Genomic DNA, 24,872 nt, shown 5'->3' with positions numbered 1-24,872 from the left:
CTGAAAATATATTAGAAGAGAGAATTCTGTAAAACAAATTAAGTGCAAATAATTCCTGTCCTGTGCAGTCACCACTTTCTGTAGCTTTTTAAGTGAGCAATGAGGTGCTGAGGCTCTGAACGTGCGTGGGAAGGGGGTCAAATTCTCTCTGGCGTTTGGGGATTTGCTTTACCGTGCCGTGCTAGTGGCTTTTGCCTGGAGAGACCTCGGTGGTGGAGTTCCCACAGCTGAGCGCTGATTTACTGCCATCTGGATTAGGAGAAATATCACTAAGGAGACATCAGAAGTTAGTCAGCACCAAAAATCCCGATTCGGTAGCAATTACTCATCCTTTGGGCTGTGCCACCCGTTTAAGAAATGCACATGGAGGGGTTGGGAGAGGTGTTTTCACATGGGGGGGTCCATGTGAGCACAGGCTGGGGCACCTGGTGTGCACCTCAGCGAGGAAGAAGAACCGTCACGTTGTTGCTGTTGTATGTCTGTTGTCTGAAATTTGCTGTCCTTGCTCAAACGTTGTTGAAGCCGTTGGCAGCTCCAGGTCTGCACCGGGGCGATGCTGGTTCTTCCCACGGTGGGGCCGAGCTCTGCGTTCGGCAGCGGTGGGGTTAAGGAGCGCGGCCGCCCGGGAGATGAGGGAAGCAGAACGCGAGGGGATGCTTTGGGAAGGATTTCTGGGAGCGAGGAGGAGGTGTGGTGGAGCAGATGTCCTTCTGCTCGCCAAGATGTCTGTCCAGCCACTTCGCCCGGGCAGGACACCTCGCTCTGCGCCTTTCCCTGCCCAGCAAAGGGTGTATGTCAAATATTTGTTTCAAAGCTGAGTCATGCTGAGGTTAATGAACTAAAGCACTGGAATCTTTTATGAGCAAAGAAAAACAAGTGTGTTGGACATGCTCACTCCTGAGGCCATTAGCGTGATTATCTGTAATGATCCTTGGGCAGCGTCGCGCTCTGGGGCTGTACCGGTTGGGGTGTTGCAGGTAGCCGTGGTCTGGTGGCCGGGATCTCTGCAGGGCTCCCTCCCTGCCCGGCTGCTTCGAAGCTCTGGAGTTTGTTTTTGCAGCGTGCAGAGGGCTGGGACCCAGCCCGACATGCCAGACTTATCAGCCTGGTCCTTTTGTGGGTTTGGCAGCTCTAACAGCCAACTCCATATATAAACAGTAACAGGAGAAACGTCCAGGGAATCGGTGATTTCATGTCACCATTTATTTCTTATAACCGTGGCATAATTCCCCCTGAACAAACAGCTCTGGACGGTGTCTGCCAGCACACCCCTCAGTTCGTGTCCTGGAGCGGTACCTCCCTGCCCTCAAGTTGCTGAGCTCTGATGGGAAGAAATAGCTTTTTGTTTGAAAATGGGGCAAAGAAAGTCGAGGCAGCCCCTCTTGCTCAGGCTGGGAACTTTTTGTGTGTGTGTTTGGAGTTTGGTTTTGCGTGTTTGAGGTTTTTTGCCTGCCTTGTGATCCTTCAGAGGCAAAGAGGTGGTCGGGTCCGGAGAGCTGTGCCATCCACGAGCTGCTGCTCTGCTAGGAGAGATTTTGCATCCGAGTGGGAATTTTTCAAAGCCGTCAATGTCCGTTTATTCTCGGGCACGTGAGGAGGAGGAGGAGGAGGAGGCACGCTTGAGAAAGCAGGCGGCTGGCTGCAATCCCCTCCGCTTCCCAAAGAGAAAATGTTGCAACAGGGCCAAGGGCCCCGATCCTGTCCAGCGCTGGGGGCAGGGTGACCCGGGCTCTGGACGGGCTCGTGGTCCAAGGCACCAGAGTAAGCGATGAAGGACTCCACTCCCTTTTTCTGGGGCTTGTGCTGTTGGCTGTGGGGAAGCAGCAGCCTTGTCGCTTGGGTCCGGGCTGCGCGGCCGCCCCAGCAGAGCCGGAGCGGGACCCTGCACGGGGCGGCTGCGTCAGCCGGTGGTTACAGCAGATCCACAGCTCTGATAAAGGGCACTTATCTCCTTCGCGGAAACAGGATTTTCCCTGCTACCTCTTGTTACAATGGGGAGCTTCATTCGCTCTCCTCCCCCTTTCCTATCAAATCTTTTTGGGTTTAAAAAGCTTTTCCCCGCAGGATTCCCAGGCAGGACCATGCCAAATGTGCAGTGTGGTAAGCGACTAGCACATTAATTGCCTATTGCCTTTGTCTTTCGAAATACAGCCAGCTTCTCAGTGTCTGTAATTTCATGGTTAACAAAACTCATGTGATGTCAGGTCCCTGTTCTCAATGGCATCACTGTGAGAGTTGCTTCGAGTTGTTCCCCAGGAGCATTATTTCCCAATCCGATGGCTGACCAGAGCCGATGCTCTCATTTCTTCCCCGATTTGCTCTCTCCACCTCAGTCCGGTGCTTGGAAAAAAGGGGATTTACCCATTTAAAAGCAGAGATGGATGCATATAGATCCCGAGCTGTGCTCCACACCAGAGGATGCTTGCGACATCTGTGTTACTAGGTCAAGGCAAGGGAGGAGTTTAAACAAACTTGCACAACTCTAATAAAATCAGTGCAAGTAGCTACAGCATCTTCCTCGAGAAGAAAGTCTGTTGTGTCTATTGAATGATGGAGGGGCTGTAAGAGCAGCTTACGGGTTATAAATACCTTTTATAAGGTATAAAAATCACACCCTTCCCATCCCCAGCTGTTCCAGAAGGAGCAAGTGGATCCCCTCCAGCTAAAACTACAGCAAGTCAATGGAGTTGGTCAAGGGCTCATCCAAAGCGCCGGGAAAAACTGTGACGTCCAAGGGTTGGAGCATGACATGGAAGAAATCAACACCCGCTGGAACACCCTCAACAAGAAGGTGAGAGCATGGGGAGGGGCTGTAGCTGGTTTTTCTCGGCCTCGTTGGGGTCTGGTAGAAGAAGAGGGTCATTGAGAGGGAGTTGAGGCTCCGGCATCGATGCATCACCAGCCTGACCGTGCAGTGGGGTTGTGTTTGGGGTGCAGGTGGCCCAAAGAGTTGCTCAGCTGCAAGAGGCCCTGTTGCACTGCGGGAAGTTTCAGGACGCCCTGGAGCCGTTGCTGAGCTGGCTGGCGGACACCGAGGAGCTCATCTCCAACCAGAAACCTCCCTCTGCGGAGTACAAGGTGGTGAAAGCCCAGATCCAGGAGCAGAAGGTGAGCAAGCACAAGGCAACGATTGGCTCGATGGGAGGGGGAGCTCTGGACAGCCAGATAAGATTTTGGGGGTCCGTCTGTAACAGCTAAGGCGTAGCTGGGATGTCCACAAGCCTGCTTCTTTCCTGGTGGCTCTTCTACTGGTTCCCCACGTTCTAATGTAATCAACAGGCAGCTCGTTTGCCCACACTCACTATCTCCATCGTCTAAATCACCAGCGTTACTTTATTGTCCTGCTGCCTCTTGAAGTTTGCTGCTGGTTTTGCTGGTCAGCCGTGTTTTTCCAGCCCTAAGTTTTGTTTGTGCTGGTAATTCTGCTGCGTCAGGAGCAAGCTGGCGTTGTACGTACCGGTTTGGGTATTTGGACAAAACGAATGTACGAACTGTAAGAACGACTCGAGGCGTGCCGGTGTTTGCAGAGATAACAGCCTGGGTCGGCGCCTGCCCTTGTGAGCAGGCGGATGAAAGTTCAAGTGTAGTCGGGGTAAAATGTTTTAGAAATGAATTCTTACCAAGGCTTGGTCCGATGTCTTGAGACTTTGAAGAGGAAATTTATTTAAAGTGAAAGTTAAAACCTGATCTTGATAAGCAAGGCGGGGGGGTGATGGGGAAGTGTCTGAAAACTTCTCTGGCACAAAAGTGCTTTGAATCTTGAATAGAATAGAATAGAATAGAATAGAATAGAATAGAATAGAATAGAATAGAATAGAATAGAATAGAATAGAATAGAATATTTCAGTTGGAAGGGACCTACAATGGTCATCCAACTGCCTGACCGCTTCACAGCTGACCAGAAGTGAAAGCACATTACTATATTACTATTCTTTTTTTTGAACTGGTTTTGATGGCAGAGGCTGTCGTGCTGGGCTGGCTTTGGTCCCAGCCCCGTGCTTACAGTGGTTTGCAGCCACAATTAGAGATTTGCTATTTCTGAGGGCTAGAAGAGGTTCTGCTGATCCAGTCTGGTAACTTTTATCCTCCTTTGTTTCGCTGCTGATGCTAAAGCTGCTCCAGCGACTCCTGGACGATCGCAAAGCCACCGTTGAGATGATCCAAGCGGAGGGAGGGAGGATCGCCCAGTCGGCCGAGCCCGCGGACCGGGAGAAGATCGTCGGGCAGCTGGAGAGCCTGGAGCGGCGCTGGGCAGGGCTGCTGGGCCGGGCGGCCGGCAGGTGAGGGGGGCTGTGCCACTGGCCAAACACACGGGGCCAGCTCATCCTGCGATTCACGGTGCCCCGGAGCTTGGGCTTACAACACATGGGGAGCTGGCAGAGGTTTCTGTGCAGATACATCCTGGAAACATGGAAACAGCTGGAAAACATGAGAAATCAAAGCCTGTTTGGGGAACTGAAGTTGATAGCGGTGGTTTACAATGGCAGGGAAGAACTCAGATTAAATAAATTCCCTGCAGGGGATGGATGTTATTTTTATTCCTTTAAGCGTTAACATTTAGCTTTAGCAGCGACATCCTGTTGACACCTTTCTGCTGCCTGAGTCTTGTTTATGAGTCGCTTGTTGCTACATAAGCCAATATTTGAGGTTACGAAGTCACTTCTGAGGGCCAGATTTGACCCTCCCAGTGTTTTAAATCACTGCCAACTAGATGGGCTGTCCGTCTAGGACTTGTACCAGTGCCAGGCTGTCTTTGAACAGAAGCTCAGCAGCTCTGCAACACCGAGAGCCTGGCCACAAGCTGAGCACGTCAGAGGATCTCTGAGATAGTGATAGGAACGGAAGAAGAGCAGCACAATGGGGGAGCCTTTCTGTCACCTTCCCAAGGGGGATAAACTGGACCCTAAAGGCACAGCTGCAGGAAAAAGCTTATTTTGCAGTTTCTCCACTTTGATTTTTGTGTCTGCCTTTGCAGCCGTGGTGTCTCACCTTGCTCTGAACAGGACTGCTTTGGCTCCCTCTTCCTAATACTGCTTCCCATGCAGGGCTCCAGCGGGGAGCTGCTCCTTAGTGTTTTATTCCTCACTATAGGCAGAAGCAGCTGGAGGACATCTTGGTCCTGGCGAAGCAGTTCCACGAAACCACGGAGCCCGTGTCGGACTGGCTGTCGGTGACGGAGAAGAAACTGGCCAACTCTGAGCCCATCGGTACCCAGACTGCCAAAATCCAGCAGCAGATCAGTCGGCACAAGGTAGGACCCGTGCGTGAACAGGAGCTGCTGATGGAGGTGGTTGGTATCGGGCCCCACTCAGGTGGTTGTTTCTGCCGTGGCGAGGGGGTTTTTGGCACGAACGAGTATTGGAGGAGTTATCCAGGCTGCTCTATGTACAGGGAAGGCTGCAAACTCTAACCCGCCAGTGTGGGTAAATATTAAACTGATGTCTTTGCACCTCGAAAGTATCCGGCTCTGGAGAGAAAAAACATTCCTGTTCTTGTGTTTGTTTTAATTTTTTTTTATTTTGATGCAGTTTGCCCATTCACGGATGGGTTTCATGTGTCCTTCATTCCTTCAGTTGCGTTCATTGTTTCTGTTTCCCCATGTACGTTTGGTTGTTTGTTTTTTTTTTTAATCCATTTTTTCACTCATTTTCCTTTCTGTTGTCCATTTTATCCTCCTGGCATTCAGGCTCTAGAGGAAGAGATAGAGAGCCACGCGGCCGACGTGTCTCGGGCGGTCGGTGTCGGGCAGTCCCTCTCCTCCCTGAGCTGTGCCGCTGAGCGGAGGCTGCTGGCAGAGAAACTAGACTCTCTGCAGACCCGCTATGGTGAGGTCCACGAGCGGTGCTGCCGGAAGGCAGCGCTGCTGGATCAGGCGCTGTCTAACGCCAGGCTCTTTGGGGAGGAGGAGGTGGAAGTGCTCAACTGGCTGGCTGAGGTCGAGGACAAGCTCGGCTCGGTATCCGTAAAGGATTACAAACGGGACGTCCTGCAGAAGCAGCATGCCGACCAGCTGGTATTTTCCATTTTCTTCCATGTTTATGTTTATTTTGTTGCATATATCCAGTTTTATTTTTGTTTCCGGGTCTGACTTTAATTTTGCAAAGTTTGTTCCACTGCTGGTTCTCTTCTAGGCTTGGAGAATTGTAAAGAGATTTCATGTGTTAAAAACAATAATTGTGGCCCCAAAAATGGGTTTCCCTGGGGCGGGGCGGGGATGGGGGCGAAACTTCAAATGATTCATTTGCTTTGTGAACAATGTCTGAGCAAGCTTGGCCACCCCATGCCTTTAGAAAGCTGGATGCTGTTTCCAAGAATGAGAGCTTGAAAAGCCCAGTGGGTTTTTTGAGCCAGGCTGGCCACCGAGGAAGCCGTCTGCTTCCGCTCCCCGGGGGCTGTACAAGCTCTTTTCAAGAGTGAGGTTATGTCTGATACAAGGGCAAGTTCTTTGGTAACACGTATCCGATGGGTTGGGATGGGTTTGCTCTAAGATTTGAGCCTTTGGGTCCCAGAAGTCCCAGTAAGTCCCGTAGCAGGAGGAAGTTGACTGGACAAGTATCAGATCTGTTGTCCACCCTTCCCATGCTCGCTAGGAGCGGTTCGTGCTCTGCTTCGTGTCTCTGGCCAGGAGGACGTGGGGATCTGCCTGCAGAAGGATAACCTCGATTTGCCTTTCTGTGCAGGCCTTGAACGAGGAGATTGTGAACAGGAAGAAGAATGTGGACCAAGCCATTAGAAATGGGCAAGCTCTTCTGAAGCAAACCACAGGTAACACGAAGATCTGGGCGCGCTCTGGGAAGCCCCGTCCTCCACATGTTCTCCCTCAGGTCTAATTTCCTTCTGGATACTCCCAAAGTAGCTGGTTTATATCCAGACCTGGACGCTGAGCCACAAGTTCTCCAGCTTTAGCCCTTGGTTGGTCTTGGTTGGTCCCAGGTACCAACCTCGCAGCTTCGTGAGCGGGTGATTCCCACCACCAGCACGGTGATGCTCGGCACTGAGCAGCCCTGCAACGCGAGGGAGGGTTTTCTCATTGCATCCAGCTGCTAAATCACATGGCAAGAGGTTAAAAATACACCCAGCCCTTTCCTAATATTGCTTTCCCATACTGAGCAGTTGTTGCTGTTGCCACGTGGGTGTGAGTTTATGTTTACGAGTGGGAAGAAAGGTCGGGGCGATGCATTTCCTTCAGATGTGGTGTGCTCGGAGCAGATGTACAGACCTCTGTCCTTGTGGGAGACGTGTAGCAGGAAGAGTGATTACAAAGAATTTGGCTCACAGTTTCTTGCCCTCTTGGAAACAGCAGTAAAGAGTGAACTAGACCTTTTTTCTTGGAGCTGTGACATGTTAGTTGAAAACTTTGAGTTGTGGTGGCTTTGGGGCTTGTGGCAAAGCCGGGCTTCACGACACGCTTCCTTCCTATTACAGGGAGGAGGTGGACGTTATGCTGGCTGGTAGAAAATGTCAGTTCTAAGAGTAGCTTCCTGGCTGTAAAAATAGGCTGTGAAGTTCCACTGACTTACAGAAAAGTGAGACTGAGATCAGCTATTTAAAATGGGGGGGAAGAGGGCAAGTGGCTGCTTAAACCTTCCTGCAGCCCGCCCCCCAGCCCAGCATCATTTGCCCCATGCTGCTGTCTCGCAGGGGAGGAGGTGTTGCTGATCCAGGAGAAGCTGGACGGAATTAAGACCCGCTATTCGGACATCACCGCCGCCAGCTCCAAGGCGCTGCGCACGCTGGAGCAGGCTCGGCAGCTGGCCACCAAGTTCCAGTCCACGCACGAGGAGCTCACCGGCTGGATGAGTAAAGTGGAGGACGAGCTGGCTTCTAGCGGGGGACAGTCCCCTGCCGGCGAGCAGATACCCCAGTTCCAGCAGAGACAAAAGGTGGGGGCTGGCAGAGCAGCACCCGGGGGACAGGGACACGAGGGTGGGAGTCGGCGGGGGTTTGCTCGTTGTTTTGAGAGGCTGGGGAAGAGCTGGAGGGGGGTGAGCGCTGAGAAGGACACATGTCCATGGGTACCTTCCACAGGAGCTGAAGAAGGAGGTGATGGAGCACAGGCTCGTCCTGGACACGGTGAACGAGGTGAGCCGAGCTCTCTTGGAGCTGGTTCCCTGGCGAGCCCGCGAAGGGCTGGATAAGCTCGTGTCAGACACCAACGAGCGCTACAAGCTGGTCAGCGACACCATCAAACTGAGGGTGGAAGAAATCGATGCTGCTATTCAGAGATCTCAACAGGTAATTTAATTACCCCGCCGGAGGCTGACGGGTTTTCTTGGGAGAGTGGGAGCGAGCGGCTCAGCAGCGTGATGGTGGTGGGAGGGATAGCAAGCACAGCCCAACAGGAGGGCCAAATCCCATCAGCAATGCCAAAAAAAATGAACAGGCCCCGCCAGCGGCGTGTGGCAGCGGGGCTGGTCTCTGACCGGTCCTGTTGTGTGTGGCTTGGATCAGGGAACTCCGGTGCAGCACCGTGTTATCCCGCCAGCAGGCTTTTGCTTGCATGGGTGATGTAAGATGGTGTAAAACCGATGACAGGTGACTTTCAGGCCTGGAAAAATGTCATTCCCTGTAGTGATAGCGCAAGGATTTGTTCCAGGCGAACAGTCCTCTCAAAAAGGCTCGTTCTGCACAGACTGGAGCCTGTGGAGCACTGTGAATAGCTGCCCTCGCTGGCTTTGAGCGCTGATTCCACGAAGCTGAATGTGCAAAATGATCGTGTAAAAGAGAAGGATCCCTTTCCCTGTGGGCAGGGAGGGTGTAGAGGAGGGTGGCTGCCCGCCGTGCCCGCTGTGCTGGGTGCCTGTGGTGCTCTGTGCCCCAAAACCAGGTGCAGGAGCTGCCGGCCGTGGGACAGTGGCTGCTGCTCCTCTCGGAGGGGAGCGTGGAGTCAGAAATCTGTGTCCACCCCGATGTCCCCTTCTCCTCCCCACCTCTGCACGCCCGGGCGAGACATTTGTCCCCTGTGTCTCCCTGGCTCCCCTCACGTCTCCCACTGTCCCCAACTTGCTGTGTGACCCGTCCCTGCTGCCTGTCACTAACCTGCGTGTCCTGTGCTCCGGGTGCCAGTACGAGCAGGCGGCCGACGCCGAGCTGGCCTGGGTGGCTGAGACCAAGCGGAAGCTGATGGCCCTCGGTCCCATCCGCCTGGAGCAAGACCAGACGACGGCTCAGCTGCAGGTGCAGAAGGTACGTGCATCACTACAGGCTTGGGGAGGTGTGGCTGGAGCTGTCTGGAAGAAAAGGATCTGGGGGTTCTAATTGACAAGCAGCTGATCATGAGCCAGCAGTGTGCCCAGGGGGCCAAGAAAGCCAACGGCATCCTGGCTTGGATTAGAAATAGTGTGACCAGCAGAAGCAGGGAGGTGACAGTCCCCCTGTGCTCTGCACTGGTGAGGCCACACCTGGAGTGTTGTGTCCAGTTTTGGGCACCTCAATATGAGAGAGATCTCGAGGGGCTGGAGCGAGGGCAGAGGAGGGCAACGAGCTGGGGAAGGGCCTGGAGAATAAATCCTGTGAGGAGAGATTGAAGGAGCTGGGACTGTTCAGTGTGAGGAGGAGAAGGGGAGGGGAGACCTCATCACTCTCTACAGCTCCCTGAAAGGACGTTGTGGAGAGGTTGGTGCTGGTCTCTTCTCACAGGGAATTAGTGGTAGAACAAGAGGGAACGGCTTTAAACTGCAACAGGGGAGGGTCAGGCTGGACATGAGGAAAAAATTTTTCCCAGAAAGAGTGGTCAGAGAGTGGAATAGGCTGCCCAGGGAGAGGGTGCAGTCACCATCCCTGGGTGTGTTTAAGGGTCGTTTGGGTGAGATGCTGGGGGATGTGGTGTAGGGGAGAACTTTGTAGAGTCGGGCTGATGGTTGAACTCGATGATCCCAAGGGGCTTTTCCAACCTGAATGATTCTGTGATTCTGTGTGTGCTCGCTGCTGTGGGCGGGACGGGGATGTGGTTGGGGTGATGGGCTGCTGTTTAGGGGGGGCAGCTGTACCCTGGAGAGGCTTCTGGGGTTTGTAGCACTGAGCACAGGGAAAGATGCAACACTTGTCCTTGGTAAGTAAAAGGAAAAAACAAGGGAGAAAGAGGTTTTAGAGAACTGAAGTGTTTGACTTCTAAAGGAAGAAGCCTCCTGTCCATCTGCAGGAGCCAAAACCTTTGCACAGCCCTTTAGGGCTGCCTGGATGCTCTTACCTGGTCTCCCCTCGAGAGAGAGCTGCTCCTTTCAAAGCCTCTCCCTGGGGCCGCCTGAGCAAGCTCTGCCTGGGTCTTGCAGGCGCTGGCAGCAGGAAGGGTTGAGAGAAATGTATATATTGATTAATGAGGGTGCTTTTACATTTGCTTTTTGCTCATTGTTCCTTGCAGTGGGGGACTTCTCGTTTCCCTCCCGCAGCCAGACGTGGAACAAAGAGACGCTGGGGTTTTTTTATATCTATGAGATGAGCTCATGCCTGAAAGAACGTGCACTTTAAATAAACGGCCCTTTTCTTCCCTTACCAGCCTCGGCAATCAGAGCAGCATACGGGCTTATTGGATTTAAAAAAAAAAAAAAAAGAAAAAAGAAAAAGAAGACACTGTTATAAAGGAGGGGGACTGAACCGTCAGGCATTAAGTTAAATTGAGCTCAGCTTGGCTTCCTGCTGTTAATCGCGTGGACCTTGGGAATGACAAAGTTATTGGTAGATGCAGTTCTGGAGAGCATCATTGCAGGGCATTAACGTGTTTGCTAACGAATGGATGGTGGAGCTTTTCCTCCAGTGAGGACCCTGAGTGTGGAAGTGGACTGATACCTCATTTTAAGAGCTGTTTTCTGGCCTTTGAAAGAAAGGGGTTGATGCAGATGAGTCATGAGAAAAACATGCAGTAATCTGCATTTTCAGCCAGATTTTCAGCATGCTGCAGGACGCTTGTGCTGAGTTTTGCGTGGTCTCTGCAGCGCTGAGCTCTGCTGCAGCTGGCGCAGGCAGGAGGGTCCCGTGGATGGGCTGGGGGGAGAGGTTGGGCTCGGCTCTGATTTCTTTCCTTTCTTTGGCTGTTTCCTTTCTGCAGGCTTTTTCCATCGACATTATTCGACACAAAGACTCTATGGATGAACTGTTCAGCCAGCGCAATGAGATCTTTGGGACGTGTGGGGAGGAACAAAAAGCTGTTCTCCAGGTGAACCTCCCTCTGCTATTTACTGCGACGGGGGAGACAGAGAGGGGAGAGAGGCAAACGCTCAGTTCTTGCACAGCCTGAAGTAGTTTAAAATTACTCCCATCTTCAGTAATTCCCACCAGCATTAGCAGAAATCTCTTTACATTTATTACTCTCCTTTATTGCATGTTTTTATTGCAGTGTTTGGGGATGGGGGGGGGACGACAGCGGAGATTTCTGAGGTTGCTTTAATTGGAATTACAGCTTGCACGCGTGGAAGGCCACCAAAGGCACCTCCTGCTCTTCCAGCTCGCAGCGTGCAGCTGGCGCTTTTCCTGGGCCCTTTTACATCTCTCGCTATAACTCTCCTCCCTCTTTTTTTAGGAGAAAACCGAATCCCTGGTGCAACAGTACGAAGCTGTGAGCCAGCTCAACTCGGAGCGTTACGCTCGCTTGGAGCGCGCCCAGGTCCTGGTTAACCAGTTTTGGGAGACCTACGAGGAGCTGAACCCGTGGATCGAGGAGACACAAGCCCTCATCTCCCAGCTGCCCCCTCCGGCCATCGATCACGAGCAGCTCAAGCAGCAGCAGGAGGACATGAGGGTAAGAGGACGCGGCGTTTGCACCTCCTGCGCCATCGTTTTTTCTACTTTAAACAGAGGCGCAGCACTCGCAGGGGCGAGAGCGCCTTTTTTCTGAATTTTTCTGATTTTTCTTCCCTTTCTCTTCTTTTTGGGGATCCTGCCTATGTAATACAAGCGTGCCTTGAGCATACCATGTGGAAATCACTAGTTACGTTGGAGCACTTCTTGCTAAAATACAGATTGCACCCAAGGGAGCCTGGCTGCCTTCGGATCTCCTGCCTGATTGTGGCAGGGAAAATCACTTTGTGCTTTTAGGGTAGAGAGCTGCAACGCGATTTTTCTCTGTGGTGTCCCCCGTGGGGCTGTGGGGAGGGTCGGGAGGTGGCCGTGCCGGGGAAGGAGCCGTGCCGGGCGATGTGCTGGTGTGTGCAGAGCCGTAGCCATGTTAGGAAGAGTTGAATGCCACGTACTTGGCAGATGCTGGGTCAGGAAATCAGCGGTGTGAGTTCACTACCAGATACGTTCATTGCTCTTGGAGTGTTGCGTGAAACAAATAGGCAGCGGCTTTCAATAGATTTTTAAACAAATATATTCTTTTCCCCTCTATTCCCTAGCAACTGAGAGAGTCCATTGCTGAACATAAACCTCATATTGACAAGCTGTTGAAAATCGGACCGCAGCTCAAGGACCTCAACCCCGAGGAAGGGGAGATGGTGCAGAAAAAGTACTTGACGGCTGAGGCCATGTATGCCAAAATCAAGGAGGAGGTGTGCCAGCGGGCTCTCGCGCTCGACGAAGCCGTCTCCCAGTCCACCCAGGTACGTTGGGGTGCAGAGGAGCCGAGTCTTCTTGTCGCAGTCCCCTGGGGAAGCCACGTGCTTTGCAATGCGGTTTTATTCTGAGCGTTATGATCGTAAAACCCTTTATAAGGCACGAAGTGGTCAGACACCTCCAGGGAGGTTTCCTGCTGCTCAGCGCTGGCTGTGAAAGCAGGGGCAAAGGCGTTTGAGTCTTGACATAGTAAATAGGGTAATAAATTTTTACAACCTCAATAATAATGCAAGTTCAAAGGGGCTGTTTTGGCATCCACCCAAGGTTGGAAGGGCCCAGAGAGCCTCTTGAAAGAGCTTGGAGAGATAAGTTTCATTTCTGATAAGCTGTGTGTGCAGTCAACAGCCATGGGATCCTTTGTATGGGAGAGTTAACGGTCATCTCCAGGGTCTGGGCATCTCCAGAGAAGGTCAGTGACTGCAGGAGCAGAGACAGAGAAGGAAGGGCAGAGGCTGTACGTGCTAAAGTCCAGAGAGGGGGTGAATTGTTTCTGCCGCGGAGGGTTTATGACCCCTAGTTATGTTTCATTTCACCCCGTGTTACCGTAGCACAGTTGGTTTTTGTCGTGTCTGGGTGTTTATTTTTTTTTTTTTATTCCTGTATTGTGTAGTCACTTCTCTTGGTTTGCACTTGTATTAACTCCGAGTTTTTCCCCCCACACCCCTGTCCCGTCTCATCTCTCACTCCCATTGTGGAATGTGTTATCTGTGTGTGTTGCTGCCTGTGCCCGTCCTCCCCACATGGTCCCATTTCATTCTTGTGTTGACTGCGCCCCACCATTGCAGATTACAGAGGTAAGCCCCACCACCACAGATGTTCGTTTACGCTCTTTCTTTGGCCTGATTCTATTTTACACCCGGACTTTTATTTCTGGTCCGTGCACAGCTCAGCAGAACACGCTTAAAAATTAACTCCGGGGGCCTGAAGTCACGTTTGTGAGATGGCTTTCGTTGCGTTGCCGCCCGGTCTCGGCGGGAAGGCCGCTGGGAATGCTTCCTGCAGAGCTGAGGTTTTGCTTTCAGAGCGGTTGACACTGATGCACAGAGCTTTCTGCTCTAGCTGAACCTGCCAGTTTGCTCCTGCTTGTTGGCTGAGCCAGCGTGTCCCGATCAACTTTGCCCCGAGAGCCCGTCTCCTCTCTGCTGCTAGAGCCTGGGACTTGGCAAACACCGACACCGGTGTCCTGCAGAGAGAGACCAGAGCTGGCAACCGGAGCGCAGAGCTGTCCTCCTCACCAGCAGAGATGCTTTGGGATCTTTAAGGCCAAAGTTGACTTTTCTTTAAAAAAATAATGATAAACCCTGCTAGACCCGCTTCCCCTCTCACTCTTGGCTTTCTGGTTCTGCTTTTGTGGAAGCCCCAGCTCCGTGGCAGCTCGCTCCTCCCCGTGCGCATGCAGCCTTCCACCATCTCCCGCTGACCCTGCCGGGGTGGTTTTCTCGCTGGCGTCGCACCAAGCGGGAGATTTTCCGTCAGCACCAAAACCAGGCGCTTTTCCAGCAGCGTCTTTGCACGGATGCTCAAACAACCGGGTTTTTCTTGCCACGCTGCCCGTCCGCAAGAAGCGGGACAGCGGTCAAAAATGTGAATTTTGCAAGGTTGAATCCGGTGCCAAATCGCTGCCGCGTTTGGTTGCCGGTGCCGGCTCCGTGAGTCTGTATGGCTGACGTGGGGTTTGAGCTGGTGCAGCCTGGGGCTGTTGGCAGCGAAGGAAAGCAGAGGCAGGCGTGAGCAGGAGGCTGCAGGTTTGGTTGCTGTTGCAGGCAATGTTTGTCCTCTCCGAGAGGCCGCTGGGCGCAGCGCTGAGGGCTGTCGCGCACGCAGGGAGCGGTGCGGCGTCGCTTCACCTCCTCTCGCCCGCCCTAATGGACTTGCTCTTCTCCAGTTCCACGATAAGATCGAGCCCATGCTGGAGACGCTGGAGGCCCTCTCCTCCCGCCTGCGCATGCCGCCCCTCATCCCCGCCGAGGTCGATAAGATCCGGGAGTGCATCAGCGAGAACAAAAATGCCACCGTGGAGCTGGAAAAGCTGCAGCCCTCCTTCGAGGCTCTGAAACGCCGCGGGGAAGAGCTGATCGGCCGATCGCAAGGAGCAGATAAGGACCTGGCAGCAAAAGGTATCTCCGGGTGGATTGAACGGGAGGTGCTGGCTGGGCTGGCGGCAGTGCCCAGCTTCTCCTACCCAAACCGTGGCTCCATCGCTTTGCTTTGATGTCCCAGGGGTGTATTTCAGAGGCTCTTCGGGCCTTCGGAGGAAGGATGAGTCCTCTGTGTGGAGAGATCTGGTGCCTGCTCCCATCTGGAGCAGCCAGGGTGGCATCAGCCAGAGGAGAAAGAAGCATTTGTGAGCTGAGCCCTCACGCTGAGCTGGTCTCTTGTGGCAACCGTTGGTGGCCCCTGTGAAATGATTTGTTGGTGTCGATTCAGCATCTAATGGAGGGAAGGAACATCCCCAGCACAAAAAGACCTGTCAACACGATTGGCACTAATTGGCACCTTTCTTGGCAGCTCAACAGCCAGCTCATGGACTGAGTGAGCATAGACTTCACGCTAGAGGTGGCCAGAACAGAAGTTCGTTGGAGGAGAGTGTATGGGCAAATTTGCCCTGAGCTTGCCTGCACATAAATAAAGGCTTTATTTCTGCAAGCTGGAGTTTCTCATGTCCCTCAGTATCCCTCGGAGTTAATGCTCTGATAGTCCTGGTCATCTGTAATTCCCATTTGAGTATTCTCTTGGCTATTTCTAAGAGGAAAGTGTTTGCAAAATGCTTTTGAGTTGTAAAAAGGTTTCCTTCTTCACTGAATGTTTTTATTCCCTTCCTCAGTAATCCAGGATAAGTTGGATCAGATGGTCTTCTTCTGGGAAGACATCAAAGCTCGGGCGGAGGAACGTGAAATGAAGTTCCTTGATGTCCTGGAGCTTGCAGAGAAGTTCTGGTACGACATGGCAGCCCTCCTGACTACCATCAAAGACACACAGGACATCGTCCACGACCTGGAGAGCCCAGGCATTGACCCCTCCATCATCAAGCAGCAGGTGGAAGCGGCAGAGGTGAGGACCATGGGACTGTAACTCAGCCTGGAGCTTGTCTGTACCCAGCTTGTAAGCTAAACTGGGACAGATCTCAGACATGAGCGTGGCTGTAAAATAGTTTTGTAGGCAGGCAGTCGGATTATGAAATGTTATTTCCATCGCAATTTGGAACTGCAAGGAAAAAAAAACCAGAAGCGTATTTCACATATCCCTCCCCACCACCACCACCCCCTGTTCCAGACACGGAAATGATGCTTAAATCACTTTATCTGCTACTGTTTTGGGAAGCTTATCAAGCGTGTGGCCAGAGTCGTGTGCCCACTTGTTTTGAGTGATGTGAAAGTTTGCACGGTTCTGCTCCCAGTCTGAGCCGAAGGCATCTGAGTGCTGTCTAGCGTGGGAAGTGTATATTTAGATTTTGGTTAGACTGGAGATAAGTGTGAAGCTGGATGGGCTTGGATTTGTATGTTGTTGGTTGTTTCAAAAGTGGTGAAATCCACTTCAGGTGGGTTTGACTTGACTTGGACCTGGGGGAGCAGGGATGTTTCTTTATGCTTTGCTAAGTTTGTCCTTGCTATTTCCTTTCTATAACCATTCTGACTCTGGTTTGCTGCTCTTGAGTCTCAAAAACTAATTCCTGTACTGACAAAATACTCCTGTAAACAGTACATCTCTTGTAAACAACATCTTCAGCCAGGCAGTTCAGGCACACGTCAAGGTAAATACAGATGTTCTTATTTTAGTTCCCCCGTTGCCACTGTGGGCAGAGGTGGGAGCAGACGAGGCTGGTGGGGGCGATGCTGGTGAGCAGGACATGGCCGGGGCTGTGGTCAGGGTGCAGCACACCAGAGCAGGAAGGACTCTCCGTGCTTTAGCCCTCCTGTTCAGGGGGCAATTTTGGAAGAGAATTTAGTAATAAACATTTTTCTTCTGTGGCTTTGTTACATACAGACTATTAAAGAGGAGACGGACGGCTTGCATGAAGAGCTGGAGTTCATCCGACTCCTTGGAACTGATTTAATTTTTGCCTGTGGCGAAACTGAGAAACCAGAAGTGAAAAAGAGCATTGATGAGGTAGGAAAACCAGCAGCCTCTCCTTCAGATAACATCAGGTAGGAGCAAGTGGGAGCTCCAGTAGAAGAGCCTAACGAATTTTGTGGGCAATCGTGTGTTCCGCAGATGAACAACGCGTGGGAAAATCTAAACAAAACGTGGAAGGAGAGGCTTGAAAAGCTTGAAGAAGCCATGCAGTCAGCTGTGCAATACCAAGATACGCTTCAAGTAAGAGGCAGAGCTGTTTGTGTGGAGTGGGTAGACCTTGGGAACACCACTGCAAATCTTCTCCCTGAGGTGCACTAACACAAAGCAGAAAACATCTCCTGGGCGAGTGTTTGCAGCCTCTGATAGGGCTCAACAACCAGCTCCAAGGAGGAGCAGATATTTGATTGCATTTGTCTTCCCAAATCTGCTTCATTTCCGCACGAAGCAGCAGGATGAGCCTGGCTGCTGTCAGGTCCTCGTGCTGGAAGCAGGAGAGGGGAGGAAAGCGCTTGCAAAAGCGAGTGCTGGCCAAGCAGGCACCTCTGCCCCCAAAGACAAGTTTCACAGTTGTAGGGTTTCCCCGACCAGCTGCGGGGGGAGCACGCTCTGCCATTCCCTTTGCTAACGGCGTCTGCGCTCCTTGCAGGCCATGTTTGACTGGCTGGATAACGCCGTGATCAAACTCTGCAACATGTCTCCTGTCGGCACTGACCTCAACACGGTTAAGGAGCAAATGAACGAGATGAAGGTACACGGGCAGAGCGGGGCCGGTTCTTGCTTTGCAGAGCAGAGCTTGTGCTCCAGTGATTCATTTTGTTCTGGTTTTTGTCCTGCTTGTTTTGGCAGGAGTTTAAAATGGAGGTTTACCAGCAGCAGATTGAGATGGAAAAGCTTAATCACCAAGGTGAACTGATGCTAAAAAAAGCTACAGATGAGACAGACAGAGACATCATAAAGGAACCACTGACAGAGCTGAAACATCTCTGGGAGAATTTGGGCGAGAAAATTGCTCACAGACAGGTAGAGAGAAGATCTGGGCTTTCGCAAGTGCGGGGCTGAAACTCGCTGGCATGCTCCACCTGCTTCATCACTTAAACTTTCCTTTTCCATCCCTGTCCTTGCCCAGCACAAGTTAGAAGCCGCTCTCCTGGCGCTCGGCCAGTTCCAGCACGCATTGGCGGAGCTGATGGCCTGGCTGACCCACACCGAGGAGCTGCTGGATGCACAAAAACCCATCAATGGAGACCCCAAAGTCATCGAGGTTGAACTTGCAAAGCACCATGTGAGTACTCCCACTCCAGGTCCATTTTTAGTCTATTCCTGTTGCAGGATTTTATTTCTCATGAAGGGTTCAAGTCCATGAGAGCCTGCAGGAATTAACAGGGGGTTTTAGAGAAGTGTCCAACACATTTAGAGAGGTTTGCCCAACACTTCTCTCGTAGGTGCTGAAGAACGATGTCCTGGCCCACCAAGCGACCGTGGAGACAGTGAACAAAGCGGGCAACGAGCTGCTGGAGTCGAGCGCAGGGGATGACGCCAGCAGCCTCCGGAACCGCCTGGAGAAGTTGAACTCGTGCTGGGAGTCGGTGCTGCAAAAGACAGAGGAGAGGGAGCAGCAGCTGCAGTCCACGCTCCAGCAGGTCAGCGAGACGTGTCGGGGGTACACCCTGTGCAGTGGGTTGCTGCTGAGGGTCCGCTCCCCCCTTTGCTTTGGGAGGAGAGGAAGAGGGAAAGAAGTAGAGAGACACTGGAATTTTTTTATGCAAGTTTTTCACGTAACTCGTAGACCTGGAGTGGTTCAGTGCCTGCCCAGAAGCATGGCAGGGCCCAGGCACATCCGCGTGGTGAAGGATATGCCATGTATACCCCTCCTTAAGGCACTGGTACATCCAGCTCTGCCTTTTTATCTGATTTTGAAGCAAACACAGCGTTAACCCTGGCGCATGATCAATGGTGGCTGATGTCATCTGATCCGTGGCCGATAATATGTTCCCGAACAGGCCCAGGGTTTCCATGGTGAGATTGAAGACTTCCTCCTGTGGCTAACGAGGATGGAGAGCCAATTGTCGGCATCAAAACCCACGGGAGGTCTGCCAGAAACTGCCCGGGAACAACTCAATGCCCACATGGTAATTTCTTAGGAGAGATTTTTAATGCTTTTAATTCAGCAAGCTCCTGTCTGTCAAATATCAGCATTAAAACTTTTCCTTTCTATATCTAATGGGAAGAAGAGTGTTTCTCTGGTCTTTTCTTAGAGATAATTTTGCACTTGATGCCTGGGACGAGCATCATGATGCTTTAACCACCTTTCGCTGATCAAAGTGACCCACTGCTGTCACTTTGCTGCCTGCCCTGAACGTAATTTTCTCTCGCCCTGAGTCGCAGCGAGCTGTGTCCCCTCTCCGAGCTCTTCCTTTGTGTAACGTTTGGGTGATGCCTCCCTTGCAGGAGCTGTACAGCCAGCTCAAGGCCAAGGAGGACGTCTACAGTCAGCTGCTGGCCAAGGGGCGACTGATGTTGCTGAACCGTGATGACTCTGGCTCGGGCTCCAAGACGGAGCAGAGCGTAGCGCTGCTGGAGCAGAAATGGTGCCTGGTCAGCACCAAGATGGAGGAGAGAAAGGTAGTGTTGGCAGAGAGGCACCGTCCAGCCTCGCCCCGTGAGCTGCTCTGACAGCACGTGCTCCCTGCTGCGCTGCTCGGCTTTCCCAGGAGGGATGGAGCCAGTCGGGGCCGGAGAGGAGGGCTGGGGGTGGTTCTTTTAGACAACCTCTCTCTTGGTTGGACAGGTTGAGTTTGTCTTTCAGGTGGTGCTGTCTGAGCATCAAGCTGTTATTGTTTTTTTCTAGATAGTCACCAGAGTTGGTTAAATCACACAGAAAATGAGAGTGAAATTGCATTTTGGGTTAATTTAGAGGAAAGGTGGGAAGAAACCTCCCGCGGCTCTGAAAGGCAGGCTCTGTTGGTCCTCTGAGAGACAGCAGGCCAAATCCTCCTCCGAGCTGACTCCATCCTAGGCTTTTGGCTGGTGATGAGATAAAACAAGGGACGCAGTGGCCTCAGCCCAGAATAAATTTGCAGTGCTGCAGCTGTTGCTATCGAAATATCATCCACCTCATTTACCGAGCCGCTCTCCCCATGGCGATCCCTTTCTTGGGAAGCTGAGGGTGACGCAGCTGCTCGTGTGCCGATGAAGGCCTCCCCTTTCAGGGACGATTCTTGTTTTGAAAGAAAGCGGTGGCTTTCACGGAAGCCCCCTCCCCTTGGTAAACAAGTCGCGTTCCCGGGCCGAGGCGATGAGGTTCCTGTTAGAGGGATGTTTCAGCAGGGACACAAAGGCTGCCTCTGTCTGCGAAACAGCGGATCGTGAGCTCTCACCCTCTGTGTTGTGTTTTTTTCCCCCCTCCCTTTCTCCCTCCCTGCTGCGGCAGGCAAAGCTGGAGGAGGCGCTGGCCTTGGCCACGGACTTCCAGAACTCCCTCCAGGATTTCATCAACTGGCTCACGCTGGCCGAGCAGAGCCTGAACATCGCACCCCCGGCCAGCCTTATCCTCAACGCTGTGCTGGCCCAGATCGACGAGCACAAGGTACCGGTGCCCTGAGCACCCAACGGCTCCCCGGGGTGGAGGGAGCAAGGGTGGCACCTCATCTCCCCTGCACCCACGGGCTGCTCGCAGGCCCGTCCGGCTCCCCTTACAGACAGAAGGACACACCTTTGCTGTTCACAGGTGTTCGCCAACGAGGTGAACGCTCATCGGGATCGGATCATCGAGCTGGATCAAACTGGGAACCAGCTGAAGTTTCTCAGTCAAAAGCAGGATGTGGTGTTGATCAAGAACCTGCTGGTGAGCGTCCAGTCCCGCTGGGAGAAGGTCGTCCAGCGCTCGGTGGAGCGGGGACGGGCTCTTGATGATGCCAGGAAGCGAGCCAAGCAGGTGAGAGAAGTGGGAAAGGTGCAACAGACCCCAAGGGCCAGCCTTGAGGGCAGGAGGTCCTGAGACAAGAAAAGGTCTGGGGATACCACCAGTGTTAAGTTTCAGACTTGCTCCTGTTTCTTTGTAGTTCCACGAAGCTTGGAAGAAACTGATTGATTGGCTGGAGGATGCAGAAAATCACCTGGACTCGGAGCTGGAGATTTCCAATGATCCCGACAAAATCAAGCTCCAGCTCTCCAAACACAAGGTAGAGCTTTGCCAAAGCAAGACTGGTGCTGGACGCTGGGTGGAAGGGTGCTGCGCTGGGAGGGGGAGCAGGGCAACATCTCCTCTGCAGTCAGGACCACGGAGAGGCATGTCCATGCCTACCGCTGCCATGGAAAACGTTCAGATGGGGACCTTCACAAGCATCAGGTGTCTTCAGAGAGCCAAGGCCAGGCTTTCTGAAGCAGTTTTCTCTTTGGTTTCCAGGAGTTCCAGAAGACACTGGGCGGGAAGCAACCCGTCTATGATACCACCATCAGGACAGGCAGAGCCCTCAAAGAAAAAGCCTTGCTTCCAGATGACACTCAAAAGCTGGACAATTTACTGGGAGAAGTCCGGGATAAGTGGGACACGGTGTGTGGCAAATCTGTGGAAAGGTAAGTCCAGCCCTAACGTTGCACCAGCTGCGCTCGTTTGCCAAGGACTTATCAAAGGGGAGAGCAGAGCAGGGGAGGTCATTTCATGGGGTGGTTGGAGAAGGTCACTGGGACATGACAAAAGGAGGTGAGTTTGTTCGTGGAAGTTCATGGGGGTGTTTGCTTTGCAGGCAGCACAAGCTGGAAGAAGCTCTCTTGTTCTCTGGCCAGTTCATGGATGCGCTGCAGGCCTTGGTGGACTGGCTCTACAAGGTGGAACCCCAGTTAGCTGAAGACCAGCCTGTCCATGGTGACCTGGATCTGGTCATGAACCTGATGGATGCTCACAAGGTGAGAGCGCCTTTTCCAGCTCTTCTCAGAGACATGAGTGGGGCTTGTCTTCCCCAGGAGCCAAAGAACAGAGGAGCCAGAGTTGCTGCAGAGCCGTGTGTCTCGCTGCTCTGCTTTGCTGTGGTGGACAAGGAGAGCAAAAACAGGGCGAAGAAGTGGGAAGAAACTTTTACGTTACTGGGAAGGTTACAGGAGCTGGAGCTCTGTCCTTCTGAGATGCTATCAGTCAGATCTGTTGAGGGTTTAGTCTTGAAAAGGTGGCTGAATTTATAGTCCTCTATAAACTTTGGTCTTGGCAGTTCTCTCTTGGTCATATGTTGAAATCCCCGGGCAGGGCTTGGGCGTCCGTTCAAGACAGCCGCTGTGTTACAGCCTGAGCAGGGACTAGAACTTGCCTGCTCCAGGTCTTGACCACTTCTGCCAGGGTGGAAAGCTGGGGCTCCTACCCCAAAACGCGCTCAGGAGCTGCCTGCGCTGTCTAGCTCCCTGCCTGCCTGCCCTCCCATCGCGCCGGGTTGTGGTGGATCCCTGATGTGCGTGCAGAAAACCATGTTCCAAACCATTTCAGATGTTCCCTCCTGGGTTTTTTTCCTCCCCCACATGAAACAACCTGCTGGGACTGACCAGCCCTGCTTGACTGCTGCCCTCTCTCCCTCCAGGTTTTCCAGAAGGAGCTGGGGAAGCGCACGGGGACAGTCCAGGTGCTGAAACGCTCCGGCCGGGAGCTCATCGAGAACAGCCGAGACGACACGACCTGGGTGAAGGTGCAGCTGCAGGAGCTGAGCAACCGGTGGGACACAGTGTGCAAGCTGTCCGTGTCCAAACAAACCCGCCTGGAACAGGCCTTGAAGCAGGTGAGCAGAAGGTTACGGGTGGAAACGACCTCACAGAGCTTTGCTGGGCTCCAGGTTCATGCCAGGAGGTCAACACAAACCTCAGGGAAGAGGTTTTGCCCGGTGGCTGATCTCCTGGCCAAGCAGGACACCCCAGCCCTGCAGCAGTTACCAGTGAGAACTGCAAAGCAATGGGTTGGTGTCAGTTATTTATTCTTTTCCCCAAAGAAGAGCCAAAAAAGGCTGATTTGAAAAGGGAGGATGAAAAGATCTCACCGATGTGCACAGCAGGAATAGAGCGGTGATCAGAGACTGTCCAGGCTGGTGTTTGCTAATGTCCAGTGCAAGAGAGAGACCTAGATTGAAGCTAATTAAAAAAGGTCACAGAATCACAGAATCATCTAGGTTGGAAAGGACCTTGAAGATCATCTAGTCCAACCATTAACCTAGCACTGCCAGTTCCCAACTACACCATATCTCTCAGCACTATGTCGACCCTACTCTTAAACACCTCCAGGGATGGGGGCTCCCCCACCTCCCTGGGCAGCCCATTCTGCTGCCTAATAACCCGTTCTGGAAAGAAATACTTCCTTAGGTCAAAGGCTCTTAAGTAGTTTTTATGTCAAGCAGGCAATTTACAGAATAAACTACCCAGGTGCCAAATTGGTCAGAGCACAGGTAGTTGTTTTTAAAAACATTTAGTTCTTCAGTGCAGCTGACGCCGAGGGGAGGGAGGTGCCCAGCCATGGTGGGACCCATCTGCTGGTGCTGCACAAACCCAGGCCAACCGACGGGGCTTTTTTCCCCCCTTTTTTAATTTATTTTTAAAGTCCCTTTCAGCCCTTTGTCTATCCAGCTCAGCAGTGAACGGAGCGGCCTGTTTCAGGAGGAGGAGGGCTAACAGCTATGCTCTTGTCGCCACAGGCAGAGGAGTTCAGGACGGCCGTGCACATGCTGCTGGAGTGGCTCTCGGAGGCAGAGCAGTCCCTGCGCTTTCGGGGCGCGCTTCCCGACGACGCCGAGGCCTTGCAGTCCCTCATCGACGCACACAAGGTAGCGGGGAGCTCGGAAAGGCAACCCGAGCAAAATTTATAGTGGACGATATTGCAAAATAATTCATTTGGGCCTTTCAGGAGTTCATGAAGAAAGTGGAGGAGAAGAGAGTGGATGTGAACGCGGCAGTGGGCATGGGGGAGGTCATCCTGGCTGCCTGCCACCCCGACTGCATCACCACCATCAAACACTGGATCACCATCATCCGAGCCAGGTTTGAGGAGGTGAGTCCTTTGTTCCAGGCTGATGGCGAGAGGGGCTGGTGGACACCACCACCACCAGGGATGGCCACAGGGTGATGGTTCCTGTGCCAGGTTTCCCACGCTGGACTGACGGTCGTCTCTGTGTTTCCAACAGGTCCTCACGTGGGCAAAGCAGCACCAGCAGAGACTGGAGGCTGCGCTGTCCGAGCTGGTGGCGAATGCAGAGCTCCTGGAAGAGCTCCTGGCTTGGATCCAGTGGGCTGAGACAACCCTGATCCAGCGGGACCAGGAGCCCATGCCACAAAATATTGATCAGGTCAAAGCCCTCATCTCCGAACACCAGGTGAGCCCAGTGCTGAACACAGCAGGCGCTCGGGAGAAGGGCGGGGGGTGGATTTTCCTACCCCTCCATGGAGGAGGCAGTGACTTCTCTTGGAAGTCCCTGTTCAAACAGCATGTGGCCCAACCGGAGCTGTCACCTGGGAGCAAAGCCAGCCCAGGGGATGATCTCCAGCATCTGCAGATCCAAGCCACAGCTTGACCCCGAGCCCCCATCGCTTAACACTCACGTCTCCGCTATGGGCTTGGCACGTCCCAGCGAGGATCTGGAGCAACAGGAGACTGAAAATATCTTGAAACTGCAAAGGTTTTCTTGTCCCTTTTGACAGTCCTTCATGGAGGAGATGACACGGAAACAGCCAGACGTGGACCGGGTCACAAAGACATACAAGAGGAAAGCTACTGAGCCCCCCCACGGGCCTTTCATCGAGAAGTCCCGCAGCAACAGTATGTCTCCGCTCGATACGCAGCTTTCAGTGAAACGTGCTACTGTGGGAGGAAATGAAACGCATAGGAAACTAATTAACTTTGATTATCAATTAACAAGGCATCCTGCATTGACAGCCACCAGGAAGGCAGTTGAAACTTGTCAGGAGGGGAAAATCCAGGTGGCATTTGCCAAAACACCCGTGCTGGGGTGTGCGGCGCCTGGGGAAGCTTGTGCTGTCACTGCTCTTCTCTTTCTCTCTGCAGTTGCTTTGTGATGAGGTTTTGGGGTCTTTTGTTATGTTGTTTCTCAAAGCCAGAGTCCACTGTGAATTCCCAAGTGCAAAGGGAGCGCTGGGGGTGGGAGTTGGGTGTAGAGCCATCCATCACTCCGTCCTCCTACCTGGGGACACTGCATCCCTTTGGAGAGCAGCCAGCAAGGCCGTGGGAGGTTTTCTATGTGAAAAATAAAATGTATTTCATTGCTGCTCTT

General features: G+C 52.8%; 1 protein-coding gene across 16 annotated transcripts in view; it reads left to right on the top strand.

The window, feature by feature from the left end:
* Nucleotides 1-24,872, top strand: part of LOC141954788 (microtubule-actin cross-linking factor 1-like) — a 146,023-nt gene that overhangs the window by 108,849 nt on the left and 12,302 nt on the right. For 11 of the 16 annotated variants that reach the window (XM_074894705.1, XM_074894697.1, XM_074894692.1 and 8 more), the window contains 33 exons: nt 2,630-2,791; nt 2,938-3,108; nt 4,114-4,280; nt 5,092-5,251; nt 5,687-6,013; nt 6,681-6,765; nt 7,642-7,883; nt 8,029-8,235; nt 9,067-9,186; nt 11,045-11,152; nt 11,516-11,734; nt 12,330-12,533; nt 13,332-13,340; nt 14,432-14,663; nt 15,371-15,597; nt 16,531-16,653; nt 16,759-16,860; nt 17,267-17,368; nt 17,467-17,640; nt 17,747-17,902; nt 18,063-18,260; nt 18,621-18,749; nt 19,069-19,242; nt 20,051-20,206; nt 20,348-20,554; nt 20,682-20,801; nt 21,026-21,195; nt 21,366-21,525; nt 22,185-22,379; nt 23,283-23,411; nt 23,492-23,635; nt 23,769-23,957; nt 24,283-24,400. In XM_074894705.1, coding sequence (XP_074750806.1) covers nt 2,630-2,791; nt 2,938-3,108; nt 4,114-4,280; nt 5,092-5,251; nt 5,687-6,013; nt 6,681-6,765; nt 7,642-7,883; nt 8,029-8,235; nt 9,067-9,186; nt 11,045-11,152; nt 11,516-11,734; nt 12,330-12,533; nt 13,332-13,340; nt 14,432-14,663; nt 15,371-15,597; nt 16,531-16,653; nt 16,759-16,860; nt 17,267-17,368; nt 17,467-17,640; nt 17,747-17,902; nt 18,063-18,260; nt 18,621-18,749; nt 19,069-19,242; nt 20,051-20,206; nt 20,348-20,554; nt 20,682-20,801; nt 21,026-21,195; nt 21,366-21,525; nt 22,185-22,379; nt 23,283-23,411; nt 23,492-23,635; nt 23,769-23,957; nt 24,283-24,400 — 5,386 coding nt within the window. The remainder of the gene's footprint in view (nt 1-2,629; nt 2,792-2,937; nt 3,109-4,113; nt 4,281-5,091; nt 5,252-5,686; nt 6,014-6,680; nt 6,766-7,641; nt 7,884-8,028; nt 8,236-9,066; nt 9,187-11,044; nt 11,153-11,515; nt 11,735-12,329; nt 12,534-13,331; nt 13,341-14,431; nt 14,664-15,370; nt 15,598-16,530; nt 16,654-16,758; nt 16,861-17,266; nt 17,369-17,466; nt 17,641-17,746; nt 17,903-18,062; nt 18,261-18,620; nt 18,750-19,068; nt 19,243-20,050; nt 20,207-20,347; nt 20,555-20,681; nt 20,802-21,025; nt 21,196-21,365; nt 21,526-22,184; nt 22,380-23,282; nt 23,412-23,491; nt 23,636-23,768; nt 23,958-24,282; nt 24,401-24,872) is intronic. The other 5 variants (XM_074894707.1, XM_074894706.1, XM_074894695.1 and 2 more) reach the window with 1 other exon arrangement.

Source organism: Strix uralensis, chromosome 25, assembly GCF_047716275.1.
Source record: "Strix uralensis isolate ZFMK-TIS-50842 chromosome 25, bStrUra1, whole genome shotgun sequence".
Lineage (NCBI taxonomy): Eukaryota > Metazoa > Chordata > Aves > Strigiformes > Strigidae > Strix > Strix uralensis.
The sequence above is the reverse complement of the archived record's forward strand: the minus strand, read 5'-3'. Positions and strand labels throughout refer to the sequence as shown.